Source organism: Centruroides vittatus, unplaced genomic scaffold, assembly GCF_030686945.1.
Source record: "Centruroides vittatus isolate TY-2023 unplaced genomic scaffold, ASM3068694v2 scaffold_861, whole genome shotgun sequence".
Lineage (NCBI taxonomy): Eukaryota > Metazoa > Arthropoda > Arachnida > Scorpiones > Buthidae > Centruroides > Centruroides vittatus.
In genome coordinates, this window is record NW_027122718.1 from 2,851,731 (window position 1) to 2,878,728 (window position 26,998).

Below are 26,998 nucleotides of genomic sequence, written 5' to 3' on the forward strand. Positions count from 1 at the left end.
GAATTAAGTGAATATTTAAGTAATTCGAGAACAATTAATCGATAAACAATACGCGAGACGTTCGAATCGTGCACACAAACAATAGGAAAAAAAAGAACACAACCCAGCACGCGCCACCTTAAATGTGGAACGTGAAGTAAAAATACGTCACGCGCGTGGAACAGGAGATAACTGTCCATATATAAACACGTGTTCATTTCGTATTGTTAAGATCAATACGCGGGACGTGCGTACAAAGAATAATAATAATAATAATAACAACTCCAAAAATAGAAATTGAAAAAAGTTTCCATTCCTTTTGTGCGAGCGAATAGTGAACGAAAATATGATTCATCTCTTTCCTCTTTCCTAAGTTGGCCATTTCCGAACATGCGCAAACAACAATATCCGGTTTCTGGAGGTGTTGTGTATCGCATCGTCGTTAGGGATATCGTCCAAAGAGTCGAATTGTGATTCAGATCCGGGAGGGGGAAAGAAAGAGGAAAGGAGTAAAAAAAAAGGAAGAAAAATGTGGAGGACGATATTAAGTTTTTACTAATAATTCAATCGATATTTACAAGATCGAGCATAAATTATTATTATTATTATTATTATTATTTACTTGTGTTTGCGATCGAAAGCCGCTTTCTGCGCCAAGTTAAAAAGGTAAGTTGTAAATTAAAATGAGTTTTGTGCCATGAAAAATGCACGTTTTTATAAAAATAAAAGGATTGGGGAATGTTATTTAGATGCTTGGCCAAAATAGCACCAAGGTTAGATGTCATCGAAATGAAACCGTGCACTCTTCTATGCCAATGTGTTGCATTAAAATCGCATTAAATATCTCGTTTATCATTATTAAAAAAACCAAAAAAATTATAATTAATTTCGCTCGAGAAGTAACTGATTACGTATCAACTCGTGCCAAATTAAATAAGAAACAAAATATCGTTGTTATTTTTCACATTGTTTAAAGTGAAATTGATTCATTTTTTTATTTTCAAAATATTCGTCAATTTCACTCCAATTTTAATTACAATTTATCCTACTCACAGCTGTAATATATATATATGTGTGTGCAATAGATAATTTTGGAATAACATTTATAAAATTTACTGTAGCTTCCTTCAAATAATAATAATAATAATAATTTCTGGATCAATAAAGGTGTTTGGAAATTGATATTCAATAAGCTCTAATATTAAAGTTAGTAAAATGTATTTAAGTTCGGTATAAAGTGTTTTATATTGCGCAAAAATTTAAATGTGTTTTTTTATTTTTGTTAATGTAACTAACATTTGATACTGTTGCTTCTTTCCAGTAATATTAAAACATAATGATGATAATAATTGCTGGATCGAGAAAGGTTCTTTGATATTCTAAAAGGTTATCTTGTAGTAAAATATAAAATATTTTGTAAGTACAAAATACGTTATACGGAAATTTTAATGCTTTTTATTTTCGTTAATGTAATTTTCTTATGCTCGTCGTATACAGTTTTACCGCACGGCTTTTCTGTAACCGTAATTTTATTGTAATTTATTCTTTACAGATTTTATTATAATTATTGTCGTTTGCAAAAACTATAAATGATAATTAAATTTTTAATTTTGATTGTCGTCGTTTACGTTATCGACATTATTAAAAGAAGTAAACTCGAATTAGTTTTTTTCCTTTGTCTGTTTTAATTTTACTCTTATTTTATTTCTGCCCTTAAATATTTTAAAATATTAAAAGATTGCTAAGTGTATTTTTACGCGATTAGTACTCGAGTAATGCAGAAAACGAGTGGATTTTATATAAAATAGAAAACATTATATATAAACATTTTAAAATGTAGTAACACATACGTACTAGTAATTACATTTTTTAAATGTGATTATGCCGTAGATTATTCGTATCACGAGATCTAATATATATTTTTATTATTTTGTATTGCATTAAAAATATATATACGAGCAAATCCTAAAATTTTTGGAATATTAGAAGAAATTTGGAAAATTTCTGTTAATTGGAAGAAAAATTAAGATATTTTTATTACATTATAGACAAAAAAAATTTAGAATAAAACATGATACAGTATATATTACCAAAACTGCATATTATAACTTTATACGGAAAATAGAGAGAAATATAATGTTATTAATGTAGTCTTTTATAATGTTAATGCTTTATCACAAAAAAATCTGAAAAATTATTTCACTTATATCCGTAATATAAATATAAAAAGTAATAGTAATATTGTGAAGAGATTTTTATACAGAACTATGTATAATATAGTTATAAAACTAGAAAATGTCTAAAAACGATGATTTCTTACATCAATAAAATTAAAGATAAATATTAGATAGATAAAGTTTAAGAAGAAAATTATATTACATAATGTACGAAGTACCAGTAACTTAAGTGAGTTGATCAATATGTACTTTAATCAATAAATCCCAATGATCAGAAGTGTAAAAATAAAGACTGATTAATTAATTTAATTGTATTAAAACTAAGAGATCTATTTTTAATACACTTGTATTAATCAGTTATATTCTAAAGCTAAAATGTAATTTTTGATTAAGGTTTAGTGTCGGGAATTTCGTATCGGACGACAAAAGGATAAAATGACATTCTAAATTGAGTAATGCCCTATTGATATAAATATTGTTTGTTTTTTTTTAAAAATATTTTTCCAGTTAGTACAGTTTAACGTTACTGTAAGATTAATAGAATATTTGCATAAAATTAATGTTAGTTGTTAATTTTTTAATTGGGATATTTCTTAAGTTATTATTTTGTTTCAAAATTATCTGCTAATTTTGATTCCCTTTTTGTTGAATTTTAATTTGCTAAACAAATGTTGAATTTATTGTTATTTTTTCCAATTTAAAAATAAAAATTAAGTTTGGCTATCCTATAATTTATATATGATTTTGTTTAAAATACAGGCATTGATTGTATACATTTATTGATATGTATACTTAGTCTGCAATAGACTTTACCGACCATTTTCCGCAAAATCTATAATCTTGAACTATCACCTGTTATTTAACATTTGTATTAGAATGTGTTATATGTATTACGTTTTAAGATTGTTTATTCATGCTTTTTTTTTAATCTGTAACTTATCATTTGAATTTCTGTTTTTTTATATATATAATCATGGATATTGTTTCAGTCATTTAATTTTATAAAAATTAACATGATATACTTATAAAACCTTCATGTATTATATTCAAAGTTTCATTATAGTTGTTATTATCAGGTAAGTAGACAAAAAGTTGTCTTTTGGCATTATTTTCCTCAACATTTGGCTCAAATGTGCAACCATTATGTCTTAACCAATGCTTTAAATGTTAATCATTTTAATCAGTAGTTTAAATCACTGGCATTTTTCATTCAATTATAGACTACCTGCTGTTAAAGACAATAAAGTAAGCAAATAATACTGAATAAATTACTATTTATTAATAATAATAACTAAAATAAATCTTATAAACACAATTAAAAAGTGTATAGTATGTCTTTTTCAATATCAACATCAATAAATTTAGAATTTTCACTAATTTTAGTCTTATTTCCTTCAATGTTGTCTATACTGTTAACAATAACCAAATGATAAGTCCCAAAGTAATTACATAAGCAGATTCTATTACTATTCATTAGTAATTTATAAGGAAAAAAAAAAGCAATGTGAATATAACAATTATTATGATATAGTTTTTAGTTTTTTAATTAATTTGTTCAAATTTGTTCTGTGACTGAGCTTTTCTTTATCAGAAAGTTTTATCAGTAGATGTAAAACTGCATCAGAGCAAAGTTATGCACTGAAAAAGTAAATCATAGTCTGTTTGATACTTATTGTTCAAATCTGGGAATACTTTTAAGAAAGTTATTTTACAAGTTAATAAATACTTTCATATTACATTCATGTTTCTTGTTTCCACAGAATCTTCCATTTATAACTACACAAACATACCTGATAATGCTAATTTGTAATAATAATGTTATCAATTTAAGCAAATAGGCTAATTATTATAATACAACACCAAACAATCACCTAAATATCGGGCTAAATTAGGTGATCGTTTGGCATTGTATTATATACTACTCGGGCTTTGAGAGGATGATATTTATAGGCTATTTATTACTAGAATACAAGAGTATTAATCCATGAAGTAACTTTTCAAGCAGACAATAAGTTATATGTATGATGAGTATCAAGTAAAAATAGTACATTTCTATTTTTGTAGTAAATAGAGAATGAATCACAATAAAATTTGTCTAAAATTGATCATCTACACATTGACCTTATCTTCCCGAATGGAAAATAAATTTTGAAATGGAATAGTTTGCAGTGTAAAATAGTTATAAGCCAGAAACCTGTATAACATGGAAATGAAACATTTTTTGGGTGCCAATTGCATAATTGTTTGATTAAAGGAAGTTTTTTGTGTAACATAGCTAAATTCTAAATCATAATTAATACTGTAACTCAGCGCTGTCCAACTTATCATAACCCGCGGGCCATATTTTCTTCACCAAACATTTCGGAAGCCAAGAAGGTTGATAAATGAAAAGTCAGTTTATGTTAATTAAAAAAATATTTTATTTATACTAAAAAGAAAACTTTAAAATATTCGTAATATATTAATGAGAACATTGTAATTTTTACATAGTAAAATAATTTTAATATTAATAATAATAATTTAGTAACATAAATTTATTCATAGTAAAATGTACTCGCGGGCCTTAAAAATAATTTGGCGGGCCGTATACGGCCCGTGGGCCGCCAGTTGGACAGCCCTGCTGTAAATTATAGTCTTGGATTGTGGTCACTTCTTGGTAATGAATTACAATCTGTGAGTTTTTCTTTATTAAGATTATAGTTTCATTGTCTGGAAAGTAATCGTGATAATGAGATATTATTGTTTTTCCCAAACTCTCTAGAATAGTTAATTCATCTATCAGAAGTAATGAATATTTAAAAAATAATTGCATGCTAAAAATTTAAAAACAATTGTTACTAAAAAAATAAAATTTATTTGATGAATCCCTATTTTTTGTAAATAAAGATTATCAAACAACTACTGGTATTGAAAAACATTTGGGATGAAATGTTGCCACTCTCACCATTCTTTCCAATTAGCCAGATAAAAAAAAAAAAAGAAAATAGGCAACATTAATCCTGTCTGACAAAATTCAGTAGGTACATGAGGAAACATTTAATAACAAACATTAATTTCTAAGAGCAATTATTCTTATAGACAATGTAAGAATAATTTTTAAATAAAAATTGTAAAGTTTTGTGTTAGTTTGGCAATGATGAAGCATTAAAATGCCGACTAACAACTAGCATAGATTAAGTATTACCAGCAACTAGTAGGCATACATTCTTAGGAATAGAGTAATTAAAATACATTCTTTGGGTACATAGATATTTTTCTCTCTGTGTATCACTTACATATTTCAGTATTTTCTACAAATCTTTGAAATTTAAAAGATTTAGGTTGGAGGAGAAACTGTTCTAAACATGAGTTATAACAACTTTTTTAACTTTTTATGGGCTATTTTTTAATATATTAATAAAAACATAACTCTATAAAACAAAAGCTTATGAAAATGAAAATCCTGGTTGGTACCATTGTATTGTGGTTTAATTAGGTTTTACTGTACTTTCTTACTGAAAAAGTTTGCTTGTGTGAATTAGTTAAAAACTGTTTTAACTGATATATTTAATTAATCTTTGTTGTTATATTTTAAATTTGTACCTTCATAATAAGGTTTTAAAAGTTTCATACTCCTAAATTTATTTTAAAAATTATCTAATTAAACTTATAAATATTCTGAATATTAACATTTATGAAATATCAGTACTGTACTGTACTTTCTTGATCATATTAGCGTTGTAATGTTACAACTATTTACTATAAAATATTTGAACTAGGTTTAACAAATTGATTGAAAAAATATATATATCATTATCTATGTGGTTATTATTTTTGAAAATTATTTGTAAAAATCTTATTATTCAGTAGATAATTGTTATTAGTAGTAGTACTATTATAAAATAAAATGGTTTAAGTATTTATTAATAACATTGGTAACCTTTGCTTAATTCCAGTATTACTTTAAAAATGACAAAAGTTTTCGAACAACTTGGTTGTCATGCTTCAGATCGGTTATACGTATAAATGGAACATGTATCTGAAAGCGGGACAGTCAAACATTTTGAAAATGTTCATCATTTTTAAAGTAATACTGGAACGAGCAATTGTTTATTGTGAGATTGTCACAATGCCAGGCTGCAATTTTTAATCATATTTTTAATTTCCTTTAAAATATATGCTCTCCACCTCAAATTAGTGGTGGCTTATTCCTGTACATCACACTTTTTCTTTAACAATAGAGTCATGCCAGTCATCTAATACCTTTCAGTGAAAAATTTTTGAATTGAAATAATGTTACTTTCAGTTTGCATCAGAAGTTCATATATAGTTAATTGGGGTCTCCTGCCCCTAAGATTTCCATATCTGGTCCCAGATTTCGTCCGTCTATTTCCGTTCTCGAGATTAAGGAAAGACGGACGGACGACAGTGGGAATTTATAGGTCTACAATTTTGCTTAATTGGGCTACAATTTTTTTTAAATTGCAGCCTAGCAAAGGTTACCAGTGTGATTAATATTTACATTATTCTAGTTTGAATTTCTTTCTCTTTAGCTGGTTTAAGTATTTCTTTTTATAAAAATAGTTGTATTATAATATTTTTGATTCATAGTTTATCTTTTGGAAAAAGTTAAAAAAACAGGAATTCAAATATAAATTTTATTATTATTATAGTTAAAAGAATCCAAATACATTCTTATTTTAATGATCTATCTCTAAATGATTATAAAGCAAACAAATTTGATATTTAATTAATTGTGATTAATTAATGATTGATTAAATTAATCTGTGATTATTTTAAATCTTTGATTGTTTAGAATTAAACTCAGTATAGGAAAATTTGTATTTTTTATCATTAAGAATCAATACCTGTTTCAAAAATAACGTTAAAAATATGAAATAAAATTATGGAATAAGGAATTATAATTAAATTGAAAAATGTTCCTCGGTGCAGATCTATGACAATATTCGGTTAGGAGTAAATTACTCTCGGCATGGATCTATACCGATGATCAATAATATGCTATATTGTATCTCTGTAGTATTTAGTATTGTTTTCATTGATTCCTAAAAACATAGAAAAATATCTTCAAATCTCTTTAAAATGTTCTGTTAAAAGATATTGTAATTTGGTGATTTATAATGAAATGTCCAAAAATATTAAATTAATTTATCATCATCAAATTTTGCATGATAACACTGTAATACAGTTGTCTTCCTTATTTTATGTTATATGATATGTTTAGACTATTTTGGCATAGATAAAAATTCACTTTTCCAATTTTAGCAATATTTTTAAATAGTTACATTAAAACAAAATCTTTTTAACAAATATTATTAAAATTTTTATTTTGCATCTAACCCAGTTGCCTTTTATATATATGGTATATATAAATTCAATTTAATTTTCTGTACTTTTTAGATTAGTTGCTTCATAATTTCAAAATTAGGAATGTCATTTCTTTTATTTATAGAATTAATTCATAATAATGAATGCTTTTAACATCATTACAAATATTCTTTGCAAAATTGCAATTATCATTTAATTTCTAATTATTGACTGACTTTATTTTAGTGAAAATTAATTTTTTTTAAACATAATAAATTGATCTATATTTTTTAATCATATTTTGATAAAATTTGTTTTAATTCTTGTTACTAATTAAGTAAATGGTTTTCTTAAATCGCGACAAGTTTTAAATATATTTTCCACATATTTTTGTCTTTATTATAAAAATATATGCTGCGGTTTATAATGTGTAAGTCACAACTTTTGTCCCAAAAAAAGCTCAAAAAAATCATCCTACATCTTATATGTAAAGTTGTGATCTGTAGGCTAATGAATTCCACAAATGGCCTTCAGTAGGCTACATGTAATCTCTACCTAGCCCAAGTTCTGAATAAAAGTGTTATTGTTTAATTAAGCATATGGTTTTTTACTACAGTGACCAGCATTTGCATATATTAATATTGAATATTTTAATGGCAAATTTTAATTGTAGATTACTTCTTTTAAACTTCTCTTTTTTCCCTGATAAATAAAAGCATGCATTCTAATTTTACTTTTTTTTTTTAACCAGAATACAGTAAAAAAGTTGAAGTCAAGTACCAATGGTGTGGGATGGCTTAAACATACTAAATTCTTTTTCCTAAAGATTATATACTGAAACGGGAGTGTCTGATGTGCCCTGAAATATAAATTTCAAAGTTTATAGTTTACATTTTAGCAGTTTAGTAAATTTTATCGCAAAATTTCAGTGTAGTTTCACAAGATTATTCATCACAGTTTATTACCTTGTTTATTTTTATCGTTACTAATATTCTGTTTTCATAAATAATAATTTAACATAAAATGCACAGTAAATATTTTCACTTTTTTATTGCATATTAATGAAAATGCAGTTTATGTAAGTTTCTAATAAAAGTATTAAAGGTATTATAATAGAGGTATTAAATAAACTTATTCATTACATTACTACTTATAAGTATATCCTTTAATGATCTATTGAGTATTTGTTAGTAAGGTAATTGGAATTTTTAATAATTAATATGTTAAAATCACAGATTAATAAGTAAATAGGTTTTTGCAATGCTACAGTGTCATTTGGAGAAATTGGTTGGGATTATTTGGCTGGAGTTGGAACAAGTTAAAATATTTCCTATCTAAAATAAAACACAAAAATTCTACTGGAAATCGAAAATAACGACAAGAGGAAAGACAACTCTAGTGACTTAACCGGGGTGTATTCGATACCGATAAAGGACCATCGTTTTAACTTCGACCTTGTGTATGTAGGCACCACGTTACGTAACCTGAAGCAAAGAATAAAAGAACATAAACAGTCGGTAAACAGAAGCATTGAAAGCACAGTCTTGGCTGCATTTGCTAGACAAGATATAACGGTACACTGGGATAAGGCCGCCATCATAAGAGCCACTAGATCCAGGTAGGCAGTCAAAACATGAAGAAAATAGAGATACATAGGGTGCAGTTATCTACACTTTGCATCAACCATAGAGATGCGGATGGCCTATCTTCCGCCTTGAAGTCCCTTGTTGAATAACGTAATGCAGGATCTTATGCGTCGGCACAAGAAAAAGAAAAAAAAACCTAGTATGGTTTTATCAAGTTCCTTTGTTTGTTGCCTCTGACTTTTTATTAGTTTCTTTTATTATGTATGTAGCATAGTCCCATCTATGCGCAGTCGCAAGTTTTGTAAATTCGAACTTGGTTCGGTTTTGTTATTCGATTAACTCACGAAGGCTGATCGACGCAGCCGAAAACGTTATTAAGCTATTAAACTTTATACTGGATGTGTTATGCTTTATGCTTTATTTTGCAGTAATGATTTAAAAGTTTTGGCAAAGCATGGCATTAATAAAGTTACATTACATTACAATTATTCTTCCAGTTATCACATTTAGACTTTTTCTTGTTTTCCAAAATCAAATATATGCCAAAGGAAAAGCAACTTGAAGATAGAGAATTTAAACATTATATAACAAAGGAATCAGTAACATTAAATTTAAATGAAATTAAAAATATTTTTTTAGTAATTCTATGAGGAAGTACAAAAGGAGTATAGTTTCTTAAGGAAGTTATTTGAACAATGTTAAAGGCTTTCTTTATTGCAATAGTTGATTTTCTATATAATTCCAGAATTTAATTGCAAACAGATTGCTAGGTAATTAAACAAAAAGTTTACTTGTAAGTAGACCAAAAAGTTTGTCGATACTTTGAGCTAGTATTGTACTGCCTTACTGACTTCTACATTCAACTGATTTCTAAGTGTAGTGTTAGCTCATTATTGTATTTAAAAACACAAAATCATATTAATATTTAAAGCAAAATATTTTAATAATTGAATAAATAGAGTAAGTTTCTCTGTTTTACAAATTAATAAAAGTTCGATTTTAAGTATGAAAATGAAAATTTTGATGGATTCGATCCAATCTATCTGAAATTTTTTGTGAAATTACTTTCAGAGTAACTTGGTTAACTTGATTTAATAATCATCAAAATTTAATTGTTATGCCATTAATGGATAAAATTTTAAAATTTAAAATTTGAAAAGTTTGTCTTTTCTTAAAAGAAAATTATTATATTCCAGGCTCTGAAAACTTGCTTCGTCTGTAAATTTTTGCTTGCTTTAAAAGATATTCAATATATAAAGGTAAGATAATTTTATTCTGAAAAAAATTTTTTTTAGTTGTAAGAATCTGAAAGCACCAAGATAATAAAGATGTAAACATGAAAAAACAGTTTTTTAGGGTAAATAATTACAAAAGCATTAAAAAATCATAAAATTAGAATATCATATATTATAATTTCATTTATCCCAAAGATGTTATAAATGGGAATGCTTAGGTGTGTCTGGTGAGGCAACAACTGCCCTGCTTAATTTCATCTTTTTGGCCCATGTATATATAAACCCATATTTACTCTGAGGTTAATAGAAATGTTCCATTTTTTCAATAAACACTTGCACAAAACCTGTCAAAAAATATCTGAAGAAATTAAATTGGATATTACGAAAGCAAAAACTGTGTAAAGAAGCAGTACCCGTTACGCTGTTAATTTTCTGGGACAAATAGGAATACATAATAGGATTGTTATTGTTATATTAGCTAACTAATAATCAGTTATAGGTTTTGATCAATAGTTGGTATTTTATATTTTTAGTTAAAAATAATATATAATGTAATGTATATTGTAACGTATAAGTTTTAATTACAGCTTAAGGAAAAGAAAAACAGTATACTTAAATAAGAAATATTCTGTTTCAGTTTATTTAATTAGAAAATATTATAGACCTGTTTAAAATTTTATATACTCAGAATTCTGCTGACTGGAGTGATAGTACTAAAACTGTTTAAAGAACCTTTTAAAATAACTCATCAGTAAATCCTCATCCATGTACAGTACAGACTGTTTCTGATCCTCCCTCTGGATCTTCATTAGGTCCATGGATTTTAGAATCAAAACTAAAAAAAACATTCCTTTTTTCAGAAAAAGTTTTTCTAAAAAAAGATTTACTGGAGTTATTTTAGAAGGCTCTCTAAAGATTTTTAGTTCAATTTTATCAATACATATGTTTTATATTGAAAAGCAGTTATATATCACATTTAGTTGTTATAAAAATCCAGTATCATTAACTACCAAATGAAGTATATGAATTAAAGTATTTGAATTTTTTAAATGTAGATATGAAGAAAGAAAAAACTGGATAAGAATTTAATAAATTAATAAATAATAACATCTTAAAGTTCCATCAATTACTTTACTATTAAACACTAATACTATGTTTATTTAATATTAAAGTTGTAATATGAAGAGCTATGCTAACAAGATGAATAAGAATAGGCAATATTGTACTAATGTTTCTTTATTTAAATTTTTATTTTAATATTTCTCTTAAAACTGTATGTTTAAATTTCCTCTTTTATTGTGTTTTATGAATTTGTGTTTCTAAATGTATCATTCTAAAAACAAATAACATTCCAATCAAATCTTTCTTACATAAACTGGCACATGTGTAGTGTATGTTTCCTAACTGTTGATATGTGTAGTATTCCATTTTACAATTTGTTTTTTTTTTTTTTTTTTTTTTTTTTTTTTGTTGGATCTGAAGATCATTTAATATGGCCAAAAACATTAATATTAAAGTAATTGCTGGAACTTCAAGGTGTAATTACTGTATTAGCCCGAATATAACGCGATATTTTTTGACCATTTATTTTCCGTTAAAAAATCGACTCGCGCTAAATTTGGGGTTTAAGTAATGGAATGTAATATAAACAAAGACATTTTCCTACAGAGGTTAAAACGTGACTGAATGTCTGACCAATTCCTAGCTCGACCGACCACTTCAAAACAACCATGTGATCTAGTTAGTTGGCCAGCGCTTTTGTTTGCATAGCATTACTATAGTAAGGCTATGTCTTCGCTTGTTAACGTCTCACGCAACTGTTTTGTTTCATTTTTTTTTTTTTTTTTGCTCTAGTGACTAGCGACGGTTACTTTACTTTTTTCTTTATTGCCCATAAAAAATGAGTGCGAGTAATAAAGGTAGTGTTGAGAAAAAAGGCTCATCAAATAGTCAAATAAATAAAGGTACCAGGAGAACCTACGATATGAATTTTAAAATTATGGTTGCAAACGAGGCAGAAAGAACGAACAACTTGAGAGCTTCGAGGAAATACGGAGTTCCAGAAGTAAACATCCGCCTATGGAGAAAAGATTTAAGGAAATATAAGAATGCAAATTCTTCAAGAAAATCTTTCAGTGGACCTAAAAAAGGAAGGTTTAATGAAGTTGAGCAGCGAGTGTTAAAATTCGTAATATAAAAGCGAAATGAAGGGTGCCCAATATCTCGTGAAGTCATAAGATTTAAAGCGTTAGAAGAGGCTGCTAATTTAAACATTCCTAGAAAGGACTTTAAGGCAAGTATGGGTTGGTGTAGAAGAATGATGAAAAGGAACAGTTTATCACTACGACGGCAGACAACTCTCGCGCAAAAACTTCCTGACGACTTTAATGAAAAATTGTTGGCTTATCAGCACCATGTTATATCATTACGCAAAAAGCACAACAGTCTTGGAAATATGGGAAATGCAGACCAAACACCAATCTATTTTGACATGCTTTCCAACCTTACGGTAAATAAGAAAGGTGAAAAAATGGTCTTATTGAAGTCAGCTGGTTATGAAAAGTCCAGAATTACTGTTATGCTTGCTGTTACTGCTGATGGACAAAAGCTTTGACCTTATGTTATATTGAAATGTAAAACAATGCCCAAAGAAAAGCTGTGTCCAGGAATTGTTTTTCTGGTCCAAGAAAAAGGTTGGATGACAGAGGAGTTGGTATTAGACTGGTTGAACGTGATATGGGGGAAACGGCCAGGTTCTCTGAGAAACTCCCGCTCCATGCTAGTCCTTGATGCAATTCAAGGCCACTTTACGACAAGTGTTAAGGAAACAATTGAGGCATTGAATTCCAATCTTGTAATAATACCGGGTGGTATGACTTCTCAGTTGCAAGTCTTGGATGTGGTGGTTAATAAACCATTTAAAGAGAATTTTCGAAAAGAATACAACAATTGGCTATTATTGGGCAATCATCCATTGACACCTTCAGGAAAAATAAAAAAACCCTCAGTCTCTTTTTTAGGAAAATGGATTGCGACTGCCTGGCAGAAGATCGAACCTGAATCGATAGTTAAAGGTTTCAAGAAATGCTGCATTTCCAATGATTTAAATGGGACAGAAGATGACATTCTGTGGGAGACTGAAAGCGTGAATGAAAATACTGATGATACCGATGTGACATCAATGAGTTCTCATTCTGAAAACAGTTCAGATTCTGAATAAACATTTCTGTTTTTTGTTGTTACTTACGTAATATTAATTTTGTTTTACATTACTTAATTTTATTGACATGAATGTAACCTGTGTTATTAGCTATAATTACCTAAATAAATGCTTATCTGATTGAATTTTACTTTCTTTGAATTCTTTTATGAGTATTATTTTTTTTCTAAATATCTTTATGAAAATTTCGGAGTTGCGTTAAATTCGGGGTTGCGTTATATTCGGGCTAATACGGTATTTTGTTTGTTATGAGAAAGATAAAATTGTTAGTTTCATAGTATTATAGTAGATCAAACTTTATGTGAAAGAAAAATATTTGTTTTTTATATGTATAGTTAATTAGTATGCAACTGTGTGTGCGTGTGTGTACACATAATGCTTAAACGCAAGCAAAAAATAGCTAAAAGTACAAATATCTTCATTAATTGAATGATCTTCAAGCCATCAAAGAAATAAAATGAACTAAATTAATGTCATTATTATAACAACACAAATGGATAGATATGTAGGAAACACCAAACTAGAATGCCAAAAAATTTTAAATATTCTATGTTCTATTTAAAGTTAATCATTTTCATGCTTTTGGGAATGTATCTTTTGTATCAAATACTGTGTTTCTGAATCATTTTCTATAAATTAAGAGTTTTTAATAGTATTAAATAGTAATGATAATCTTTCCATGTGGATTTTTTAAAGTACTATTAATATTAAACACTGCCTAAGATATTCTGCATAATGACAGATGATATGTGAAGGTCTCATAAGATTATAGTAGAACTGAAAAATTCAAATTCATAGCTGCCTATACCTTTATTTATGTTTAGAAATGTAAATACTCATCATTGTGTTACTTATATCCTATATAAATAGTAAACTATACTATATAGGTTTGTTCAAGTATAACTATATGTTCTCTTAACAATGTATTTTTCAGAATGTATTCTTGTCGTTAAGTAGTACATACTTTTATCATAATTTCATGCAACTAAACTTAGTGGCACTTTATTTGTTGCTTATTTTTTTCTACATCTAATAGGACAGTCATTCCCATCAAGAGTTACACCTGGTCACGTCATCCTGGACTCTTCTCGACCCCAGGTGACTGTTCAAACATAAGTTATTGATAAAATTTTCTATTTAATTTTTTTGAGGTTATTTTAGTGTTTACTATTATTACTATTTTATAACGTTGAAATGAAGTGAAACAAGAAATTATTTATTGTGAAATCATCACAATGCCAAGCTGCAATTTTTAATCATATTTTTAATTTATTTTAATTTAAAATATATGCTATTTACTCAAATTAGTATTGTCCTGCCCCTGTACATCATACTTTTCCTATCAACAATAGAGTTGTATCAGTCATCTACCTTTCAGGGAAATTTTTTTAACTGAAATAACATGACTTCTGATGCAAACCAGAAGTTTTTGTATAGTTATTTGGGGGGACTTTTTCATCTAATCTTTCCATATCTTGTCTCGGCTTTCATCTATCTTTGTTTTTGAGATTAAGTAAGGACAGACAATGGACAACAGTCGGAATTTATAGGTCTACAATTTTTTCAAATTGTAGCCAATGATAAACATTTTTTTGTTGTTTTTTAATTAATGCAGTTTAGATACTTGTTTTAAATATTCTTATATTTTACATTTTACTTCTTCTATAATTATGTCTTTAATAAACTACAGTTTAAATAAAAGAAAAGGAAGAATGAAAAAATGGAATATTTAAGATAATATCATTCAAACTGCATGCTTACAAGTGTTTGAAGATGCAAGGTACTTGGTAATACTAGTTATGTGAAGGTTTTACTTTTGTTTTTTGTTTAAATTTTTTGCCATATCTGTAACAGTGTGGATATATGCTGCCACAGGTTATCTGCATGAGATTATGATACTTTTGTGTAAAAGAAATCCATATAGTGCATCCATATAGAATAACTTTAGACAAGTTTACATGAAGTTTTTACTTTCATATTTTTGTCTAGTTCTGCAATGAATATAAAACATTACCATGGCATGCATTGTGTTTTCTTGCATTCTTACTTTAACTGTTCTAGTTGTTGTTTCCACAATCAGACCATTTATATTTATTCCTTTATTCATTCAATATAACAAATAAAGGAATTGGTATATCCTGCTGCTACTTTGTGAATTTTAATTATTGTTGTAAAGCTTCTGGAAAAAGTTGTGAATGGTAAACCCAAAGTTTGTTGCTAGGTTTAGTTATTAAGTTCAAAGATGGCTGAATTACTAAAATGTTTGCATTTTTAGTTATTGCTTCAATTTAAGTATTTGTCAATATATTTCTCCAATTTTCTGAAGCATATTGTGTACAAATAGTATCTATTTGAATTAGATTAATACAGGCTTTCCTGACAAACTTTATTATAATAGGTTAACTAAATATTGTAAGTTTATTTTTAGTTATATTGAAAAAATTTAAATAGTTATTTATTTTTTCTCTAATGTATACAAATTTACTAGATGGCCACTTGATAAATGAGCTGTTGAAAGGTGGTGTCTGTCAGTTTTTCCAAAAGACTACATTGCTGCTAAGTTTCAGTTCCTGACAGCATTATTTACATATATGTTGTAAAGAAATAGGAGTATTTGTTACAGGTAAATGCATTTAACAATAAATCTGCAGTAATTTTTAAATTGGTACTCAACTTCGGATCTAAATTTCTCAATATAGACGAGAAATGACTGACACCACTTTTACTTTCAATGACTCAAATTACTAAAAATTTATGCATTAATATTTTGGTCAAGAAATTGATCTTTACAGACATTGCAAATTTTAAAAAACAGATAAAAAGAAACCATAGTTTCAATGTTTGCCAAATTCAGAAGAAGAAGAAAAAATCTGTCCACCTATGTATATTTGCCCTTTGATGGTCATGTACGCAGTTGCATAAGGCATTATATTATGTGAATTTTTAATGTTACATGGACCTATATTTTTCTGTAGATGAATAACTTTATGTGAAAATAATGTAATGTAAGTATTGTATTACACAGGGCATTGCAATTACTGTAATTTGTTCTATGACCCGCAATTATTTTGTTGTGTCATTGTCACAATGTTGAGCTGCAACTTTTAATCATATTTTTAATTTATTTAACTTAAAATTCATGTTCTCCACCTCAAATTAGTAGTGGCTTGCTCCTGTACATCATACTTTCCCTTTAACAATAGTCATGCCAGTCATCTGTAACACCTTTCAGGGGAAAATTTTTGAATTGAAATAATGTGATTCTGGTTTGCATCAGAAGTTCATATATAGTTAATCAGGGCCTCCTGCCCCTAAGGTTTCCATATCTGGTCTCATCTTTCATCTATCTAATTCTGTTCTAGAGATTAAGGAAAGATGGATGGATGGACAACAGTAGGAATTTATAGGTCTACAATTTTTTCAAATTGCAGCCCAAAACTGTGTGTGTGTATATTTGTGTTTGTAACAGAAGAATGAAGCAGAAAAAGTTTTCAGGTTTCATTTTCAAAGAAGGAACACAGATAAATAAACTTAGAGTAAATTAAAGATATTTGTTAAATAATGAAAAGAAATAGTATTTCAGTGATGTACTGAAAATACGTATGTCAGAAATCTGGATTTGTTCAGGGAGAAATCAGTATTAACCTTGTATTTGGAATTTATGGAACTTAAAAATGCTAATTTACTTGTATATTTGAAAATCTGGATGGGTGTCTGGCTCTGATTAGTCCAGATTTTATATGCTTTACTGTATTATTAAAAGAATTTTTTATTGGCGTTTCCATTCTATTCATATGAACAGATTATAAGCATCAATATAAATTATTGTTTTTATTAATTAAACATTATTATCTTATTAAAAAACAAAATAGTCTGATCAGTTTAATGATTATGTTGTTAATATACATGTAAATTCATTTTTAAAGCAGATTTAAATATTTCACATTGCCCAAATGTATTAGCTAAAAGATTTTATGCATTTTTTTTGTTGAATATAATTATATCAACAAATTATAATTTTTATGAGATATATTTCTTGTACTAGTTGAATATTGATAGAAAATTTCAACAATATAAAAAGTGAAACTTGCTTTATTTGATTTTCAGCTTCAAGGAATATTCAGAAAATTTTTTTTTTCTTTTTTTGTCTATAATTATATTACATGTTATATAAAAACATGGCCAAGGTTCAGTTTGTGAGCCAGGTATGAATCTCAAATACTAGTAGTATGACTCATATAAAACTTTGATTATTCAAAGATTTTAAGTGAAAAAGTCTAGAAAATGTTAGTTACTGCTGCAAGACTGATGATAAAATGTTGCTAAAATATTAGAATTATTAAATTATTGTTTCATCAGTGGTGAAAGGAGATCGTTATTAGCTCACCATATCAACATTCATGCAGTAATAAGACTGATCTTTTTGATGACTGACAAGTAGTAGTAGTAGTAGTAGTAGTAGTAGTACCATAATGAAATTATTAGCATTACAGTGTTGTATTGTGTTACTATTTAGTTGATTTACATCTTTTTCTTCCCATTAAATTCTACTATTCTTATATCTTACCAATATTGACTCCTAAGTGCTCCTTGGTTTTATTATCTTAAAGTTTAACTTCTCAAACATAATAATTAAGATTAGATTCTACATAAAGTCAGCTCTACTAATTATTGTTTGATATGACTAAAAAATTGTACAGTATCAGAATATAAAATCTTGTTTATCCCAATATCCTATGTGGCAACTTTCTTACATTTTGAATACTAGAAGTTTATTCCTTATTATTCTTATTACTAGCTAAATAATCTCCACAATATTTAAATTTTAAAACAACATTCGACTTCCTTTAAAAGTCAAAAATAATTAAATAAAAAATTTTATTGTCTAAGAATTATAAACAAATTTACTGAGAAATTGATTGAAGAATTAAGTGTATAAAATAAATTTTTGTAAAAATTTAAATGTTTTTAAAAATATATAAGTTTTTGTATAACATTAATATGTAAGTTTTTATTTTTCAGAGCACTTATTTCTCTTGATGGCTCCCACAACTACAATCGAAACAGTTACGGTGGTTCGACCGTTGAAGGTATGTAAAACAAATATATCAATATGAAATTTATATGAAGTAATTTATACTTGTAGTAAATTTGTTTTGTATAATTTCTTATACTTTTATTTTTTTAATATGTAGTTAAAGCTAAATGGCTTATTACAGATTAATATCTATTTAAACTTTGTTGTAACATGAAATACTGGGTTTTTACTTGTTGTCAGGAAATAACTTGATTAGGTATTAATACTGTAATATAATTTAAAAATTTATTATTAATACAAAACCATAATAAATTATTTCATGAGAAGACTAAGATTTAGAAATCTGTAGAAGTATGCCTATCTGGACAGAGAATTTTTTGTGGACAATCTGTTCCAGATATGTCAGGACCTGTCCCCCATAACCCAGCTGCCCATTGTGGACTGGTTGAACCTTTGATGGACTGATAAAAATGCCCTTTTAGTGTCTGTTGGGTAAAAATAAAAAGACAAAAATGAAAAAGAAATAGCAGTATGTCTGAATACAGAAAAATTTTTTTTTTTCATAATAATTCCTATAACTTTATCTCTCAACCACACATTATTTGTTATCATTAGATTCTCATAATGGCAAAAAATGTTAACAAGAAGTAGAAATTGAGAGTTGCTTTTAATGACATTTGAATGTCCATTTATTTCGTTTAGTGAACGTCCATTTATTTCATTAAATTTTATACAGTTTATGCATTTTATTATATTTATTTCAAAATTTCTTGTATGTTTTGTTTCTACTTATGACACTTTATGAACGACAGATACTGTCGTTCATAAAGTGGTGAAAGGTTTTAACAGAGGTTGAGTTACATTGGATGTCTGAAGAGGGGGAAGAGGTTACAGAAACTTGGACAAACTGGGACAAGAGGGGGGAGTAAAAATTTCAAGAAAAATGCAGACAATTTATGGGCATCCCATAAGTTCTTAGACTGCAGAAAATGGACTTACACTACTTTCATAATCAATGTCATTTACTGATGAATTTTTATTGATCAAAACATATTGTTGTTTTAAAATACTAAGCGTGAATTTGTTTATAAATAAAAAGTTCACACTAAGTTATACGTAAATTATGTAATTTCTCAATTTTGTAAAGTGGTGCAAGTCCAAAAATGGACTTACACCACTTTCAAAATAAACTGTTCATATCATAAAGGAATATAATGCTCAATTAAATTATGCTAACAAAACATAACTGACATGTCAAGTTTTGATAAACTGAAAATAAAATTCATTCAGGTAAGTTTTAAAAAATTATATATAATATAGAAAGTTGAAAAAGAATAAACATTTAATAAGTAAAAAAAAAACAAATACAAGTATGATACCATACTATAATTTCTTAAATTAATTTATAAAAAATTAGGACTTCCAGTAAAAGAAATTAGTATGGACTTAAAAACAATTCAAGTAATGTTTAATATAAAAACTTTTTATTATGGAAGTTCATAATCAGAATTGCCTATTATAATTAAATATTATTTCTAAAAAACATAATTACACTGTGGAAAAATGTAAAGAAAATTTTAGATATTTCTTACTTGGAAAAAAAAAATTCATATTGTTATTTTCTGAATTGATTAGCAAACCAGATGAATTGGATGAAATGTTTAAAAAGGTGGAGAATGTAAGAAAATTGGTAGGTTTTCTGAAAACTAGCATTAATGAAAAAATTATAAAATATCATTGATAAACAGAATTTATTACAAGAAGAATTAAATTTATGCTAAAGTAATTTAAATTTATATTAAATTTATACAGGAAAAAATCTTTAAAATTACCAAAGAGAGATCTTCCGAATTGGATAAATTAACAGACAAATTATTAAGTGTAAATAAAGAAAAGTATATATTGAAATTATAAATGTATTAGATTTTTTTATGAAGTACAGATACAATGACAAATGATCGAGTTAATGATTATTATGAACTTTTTTACTATACTTAAAATATATATAATATTTTATTATTATTATTAGTAAAAATTTGAGTTAATCTCAGAAAAATAAATTGAGAGAGATATTTAGAAAAGATGAAACACTATTAATGATTAATAAATATGAAACCCTAAATCAGAAATGGTTGTAACAAAAAACTCAAATAAATAATAATAATAATAATAATGTAATAAATGGAAGACAATAAAAATCATGAAAACATAATTGATGAAAAATTATGATATATTATCAATTATACTTCATTAAAACCAAAATAATTATTGTATACTTCTAATTCTAAAGCTTTAAAATTAGAAGCAGGGCTAATACTAAGAATGTAAGTGACTTAGGAAAGATGACACCAAAGCATCCCTCAGTTGGAAGAAATAAATACAAAATGATGATAAATGTCATTTGTGTTTAATCAAATTGTGTTAATGTGTTTATTATAGCCTTTAATTTACTACAATGAGAAAACAAATTAGAAAAGCATTGAAATTAAGACAAACATTTTTAAAGGAATGATTAAAGGAAAAAATTGCAAGACAAAAACATGAAGAAAACAAAGAAGATAGACAATGGAAAGAGTTACATTCTTAGCTTTTCTTGATCTAGATTATCAAAATGTTTTTTAATAATCTGTAGCAGGAGAATCTAAGAATGTAAATCTATTTTAGGGGAAGAAAGTTTATTGTTTCATTCAAGTCAAGTGAAAAAGTGCATTTTTGATTTGATATCTTGGGCAACTGTCCACGTTGCCTGCCCAAATGTCAGCACAGATTAGAAGCAAAAGTTTTAGACAAAGTATTTGGATTTAGATACAATAAAAATAATTCAGCAACGAGTTGATCAACTTTGCCAGTAACATTTAAAATTCTGTGGGGCACCATCTGTTATGATATTTGATTATTAAAAACTTTTTATATTGTTAATTATTATAAAATAGCAAAAAACATTTTTGGTAATAGGGATGAGTTTTATAAAAAAACTGTAAATGCTAATAATGAGTAAAATTGTCATTAAGTCCAACCCTACTCGAAATCACACACAGCCTCCTTTATCTCCCCACCCTCTTGACCTTTAACCATCAAAATTTAATAGCATCAATCCCCTAATAAACAAACCTCCCTGCAAAATTTCAGAAATCTTCAACGTAAAGCAGAGGAGTTAAGTTTCAAACAGGGCAAACAAAATTGTGCCTCCCACACGCACACTAACACCCATACATACAGAAAAAACTCCCAAATTTTTTTACATTTCTCAATGTTTCAAGGTTCCCAAATTAAAAAATGTAAACATTTTGGGGATCATTTTTTGAACAGTTGCCATCCTTTCCCTCTGTTTATATATAACAGAGCCAGAAAAGTAAAAAATGAAGAAAAGATTCATTTATGTAGAGCTACTTTCACAAGAAATTTAAACTTTAAGAAAAGAATATTTTAGAGTTGGGAGTATCCAATGAGATGATGATCAGAATATGAAATATAGAAAAGGATTTAAAGGAATATTTGTAATTTATTGTCAGTAAAATGAAATCATTCAAAAAAGGTACAATTAATTTTAATTTAAATATGGTAAAACTCTGATTATCTGAGCCCCGATTAACTGAGGTTTTGCATTATCCGAGCAAAACTTGTAAGTGAATGCACTACTTTTCTTATAATTTATAAAAGCTTTGTTATGAAACTATTGAGCATTTAAATACAGTAGTACTTTTAACCCCAGTTGTACTTAGCAAGTGACTGATACTAAAGCAACTTTTATTTTTTTAAACTCTTCAAAACAAAAAATTCTAAAGAACTTTCTATAAAAAGTTTAAAACGATAATATGCATTACAAAATGATTTGCTTCTATTACTTTTTATCATTTAATTTCTAGATGAAACATATTCATAGTAAATGTAAATATAATAATACAGTACACATTTTTATTCTTTAAACTGTTTTATGTATTAGCTATATAATAAATGATGTAAAAAATGCCCTTATATGTGATTAAATTCACTAAACTATAAAAAGAAACTTAAAAGTGATACCATATAAACCTTTTATATTCATAATTTTTAATCTGAAATTGGTGTGGCTATCCATTTTACTCAAGTTTTCAGTTATCCAAGGTAACATCAATCGTGCTTCAGCACCAGCAATATATGTTATAGCAGATCCGACAGAGGTCATAGTGGATTGGAAAAGAGTTAAAATAATACAAAAGATGCAGTAACATCAATCCACATTACCTTGGATCTACAGGGTTCTAATGAAGTGGAAAAGGCACGTGTTTACATTTGTTGTTCCTAATTATTCCTTTGTTTATATAAATTATTACAATTTAAAACTAAAATTATATGTATCTATACACACACACACACACACACACACACAAAGTTGAACCTATTTATCTCAAATCTCACAGGAATGGGGAAAAAATTGAGATTGACAGGTTTCGAAATATAGAGATTTCTACATAGTAAACAGTATTGGAAGTATGGTGTTTTATTAATACAGAAGCAAGTACAGTACATGCCAGTATTAGATTAAAATAAAATATTTTTGACATACCTTAACAGAAATAGTTTGTCAATAGTTTCAGATGCTTGACTTTCTTAAACCAATAAGATGCAAGCCAACTTGTAGCCAATCAAAGACAAGTGGCGTCAACTGCAACTACGTACTGTGTTACGAGATGTTTCTCAACTGCAGTTTATGCTACCAAATTGTAATCACTGAGCTTTGAAATTGTAATTGACACTTCATTCCATAATTTGAGATAGAGGTTTTAGGAGAAAATTATTTGAGAAAAACATGTTTGAGATAGACATGTTCAATTATGTGTATATATAATTTTATAGAAAACTACAGTTATGTCAATAAAATATACTTATTATTACATGAAACAGTAGAAACAAAAGCAAATTTCCAAATCAACTATTACATTTATTTCTAAATAATTTTAATGATAATGTATCTAAATATAAAGAGATACATCATACTTTTAAAATTATTTATAAAAATTTTAAGACTAATTAATAAACCAAAATTGGATTTACAGTTTATATTAATGTGAATTAGTAAGAACAATATTGGTGAAAAATTAGTAATATATTTAAATATTTTGATAAAATTAATGGTGTAAAAATATAGAAAATGGAAATTTTATTCCAAGAGAATTAAATTATCTTTCAATAAAACTTTTTGACTTGAGTGAACTTCCTATTTTGTTTTGAATTTATGTTGTCGCTAATGGATTTATTATTCACTTACTTGTTAGAAAACTGATAAAAATCGATTTAAATGAAGGCAAGCTATGTAAGATATTAGAATTTAGATTTAATGTTTATAACTAGAAAGAATAAACTAATAGTATATAGCAAACATTTCAAGAATTGTTTAACATAATATTTATATAACGTGTATATATTTTTTTTACGGTGTAATCAATGATACGATGATTCTATTTTCAAAATATCTGTTGTCCACTTTGAAACTTTTTTGGTAAATCAAAGAAAATTTTTATTTCGTCGTAACTCTACTGAATTTAAAAATATTACGTATTCTAGTTCTCGAGACCAGTAAGAGTTTATTTTCATAATCATTTTCATTACCTTATGCAACATTACAAGTAATTAAAGAAATTACTTTGGACAATTTGAAACTGGAGATGGGACAAAGAGTGTTTCGACAGAAAATTTTTCAGACAACAGACATTTTGAGAAAGAAAAATAGTAGAAAAGACATATAAGGATGAGGGACGAGATATTTTACTGATCACCATCTTGTTGTAGATAAGTCATTTTCATACAACTTTATATCTGGAAGAGAATTTTTCACAGTATACAATGCTTTGAAACAAAATTTAAACAGAAATAAAAGGAGAAGCCATTGACGAATCTGCAAAGTCAATATAGCAATGCTAAAAATTTTTGAAAATATGCTCATAATATAGAATTTAATTTTTGATAGCCTGTATACAGACAGGGCCTGCTGGAGATTTTGCATGGTTACAGGAAAAAGTTATTAATGGGATCCCAAAATATTTGTAAAAGAGAATTTTTTAATCAGATTTTCTTAGAAATTTCAAAGTGTAGGATCCCTGTGAGTGTGGGGCCTCATTCTGAGATTCGAAAAACATCCAAGTCAGTCCTGTATATAGAGTGACAAGAGCAATTTTATTAATACATCAATATAATATCACCAATTTATTTGCTCTATAAGTAAACTAAATTTTAAAAATTCAAGTTCAATCAGTTTTAAGTATAAATAAACAAATATATATATATATATATATCTGTAATATATTTTAATACTTTTTCACACATGATTAAATTAAAGAAATAAATTGTATATTTTCAAATTTGACCTATTAAATTTTATATCTGATATACATTCTTTTAATCTTATTTCAAAGTTTCTTTCTGATTCACCTTTGTTTTATTTGGATATATGTTCACAAAATAGAATATAATAATTTTAATCATACTTGATCTATATTTTACTGTTTTGTCCTTAGGTGACTTTTTATAGCATCAACATAAACAATAAAAATTGGATGCAAAGATGGTCTATCCACATTAAAAACTAATTTTAACATTTAAGAAAATATACATAAACTGTAGTTGAAGGCAAATACTTTTGATAAGTTTATCTTCTTCAAATAATTGAACAGAATAATACATTTTTTTTATTGTTCTGTTAAATACGAGGTGTGTCAGGAAAGTAAGTACCGTTTCGTTCTACCACCACTGCAGTGGTAGTATCGTAGTTCAGTGCCTGCGCATACATGTCTCTGGTTGATTGTCAGTCCAGTGACGCCATTACAGCCAGATTGTGTTGTTTTTCCACATGATAGTGAGCATTCAAAATGATTAAGACGATTGCCTAGCCCGCTGACTGTGAAGTGCGTTCTGTAATATGGTTTTTGAACGCAAAGAATGTTAAGCCAGTTGAAATTCATCGTCAACTTGTAGAGATTTATGGTGAGAAAGTGGGTTCGACAATTCAATGATGGACGCACCAATGTTCGTGATGAAGCATGGAGTGGCCGGCCTTCTGTTGTCAATGATGGTTTGGTTGCAAAAGTGAATGAGAAAATTCGTGAAAACAGACGGTTCACAATAAGATTGCTTTGTGATGAGTTTCCACAAATTTCAAAAACTGTTTTGCACGAGATTGTCACAAATCACTTAAATTACCACAAATTGTGTTCCCATTGGGTTCTCAAAATGCTTACGGATGTCCACAAAACGAAGCGACTTGGAAGTGCTTTGACATTTCTTACCTGATACAGTGAAGAGGGTAATGATTTCCTAAACAAAATTGTTACTGGTGACGAAACTTGGGTTTGTCATGTCACTTCAGAATCAAAACAACAGTCGGCACAAACACAAATTCAAAACAACATTGTCAGCACGAAAAATCATGTGCACTGTGTTCTGGGACAGACAGGGCATTCTGCTTGTCGAGTTCCTTCCCAGAGGTAAAACCATCAGTGCGGAACGATACTGTGAAACATTGCGAAAACTTAGCCATGCAATTCAAAACAAAAGGCGTGGAAGTTTCGGTAAAGGCATTGTGTTGCTTCGTGACAACACACGTCCCCATACTGCTGGTGTCACTCAAAACCTTACTCAACAATTCGGTTGGGAGCAGTTCGATCACCCACCGTACAGCCCCGACCTTGCACCTGCAGACTACCATTTGTTCTTGAACTTGAAGTGTGATTTTAGAGGGAGACACTTTGCCAGCAATGACGACGCAAAAATCGATGTTCAGCAGTGGCCGTCTTCACTGGCGGCATCTTTCTTTGAAGAGGGTATAGACGAGTTGGTTTCCCGATATGACAAATGTCTGAACAATGGTGGTAACTATGTAGAAAAATAGTTTCCAACATGTTCTTTCATGTAAAAATAAATTTTGTTTTGAAAAAAGATTTTTTATGCGAGTTTTTCCAAAACTGTACTTACTTTCCAGACACACCTCGTATTATAGATATTCTTTATCTGGCGCAATTATTATTGAAATATCTAAACTGCATTGAAGTTGTCTTTTGGATCCAATCATATAAAATATGTTAAATGGTTTGATCACTTGAAATTTTTCAGGAATTGAAATCTTCAAAAAAAATTGAATGTTGTAGGTGCAAAACCTTTTAAAGTTTCAAGATTTTATGAAAATAAGAGATTTTTATTTGTACACGATGAAAATAAATAATTTTTATCAGTTTTATATCACAATACAAATTCAAATTAACTGTATTCTAGTATAATTTCTTATTTCATTTTATATCCAGTTTATTTTCCATATCTTATCATAACCTGTAGTATAACCTGAAAATCTGTAAAATTTTAACTGTTGCAAGTGTTTGATTGTATCTGACAAAAGAGAATGCTTTAACAGTTTTATTATGGTAGTAAATCTGGATATCATTTTACAACTTTTATCGATCTGATAATCCCAGCTTAACGTATCAAAT

General features: G+C 27.6%; 1 protein-coding gene across 2 annotated transcripts in view; it reads left to right on the top strand.

Annotated features, from left to right (window-relative positions):
- Positions 1 to 258: 258 nt before the first annotated feature.
- LOC136990191 (transmembrane protein 47-like) overlaps positions 259 to 26,998 on the top strand; it is a 41,883-nt gene continuing 15,143 nt past the window's right edge. Inside the window, exons 1-3 of one of the 2 annotated variants that reach the window (XM_067288560.1) lie at positions 259 to 642; positions 10,244 to 10,308; positions 18,527 to 18,594. In XM_067288560.1, coding sequence (XP_067144661.1) covers positions 18,544 to 18,594 — 51 coding nt within the window. In that variant the 5' untranslated portion in view covers positions 259 to 642; positions 10,244 to 10,308; positions 18,527 to 18,543. Of the gene's footprint in view, positions 646 to 10,243; positions 10,309 to 18,526; positions 18,595 to 26,998 lie in introns of both variants that reach the window. The other variant, XM_067288559.1, reaches the window with a different exon arrangement.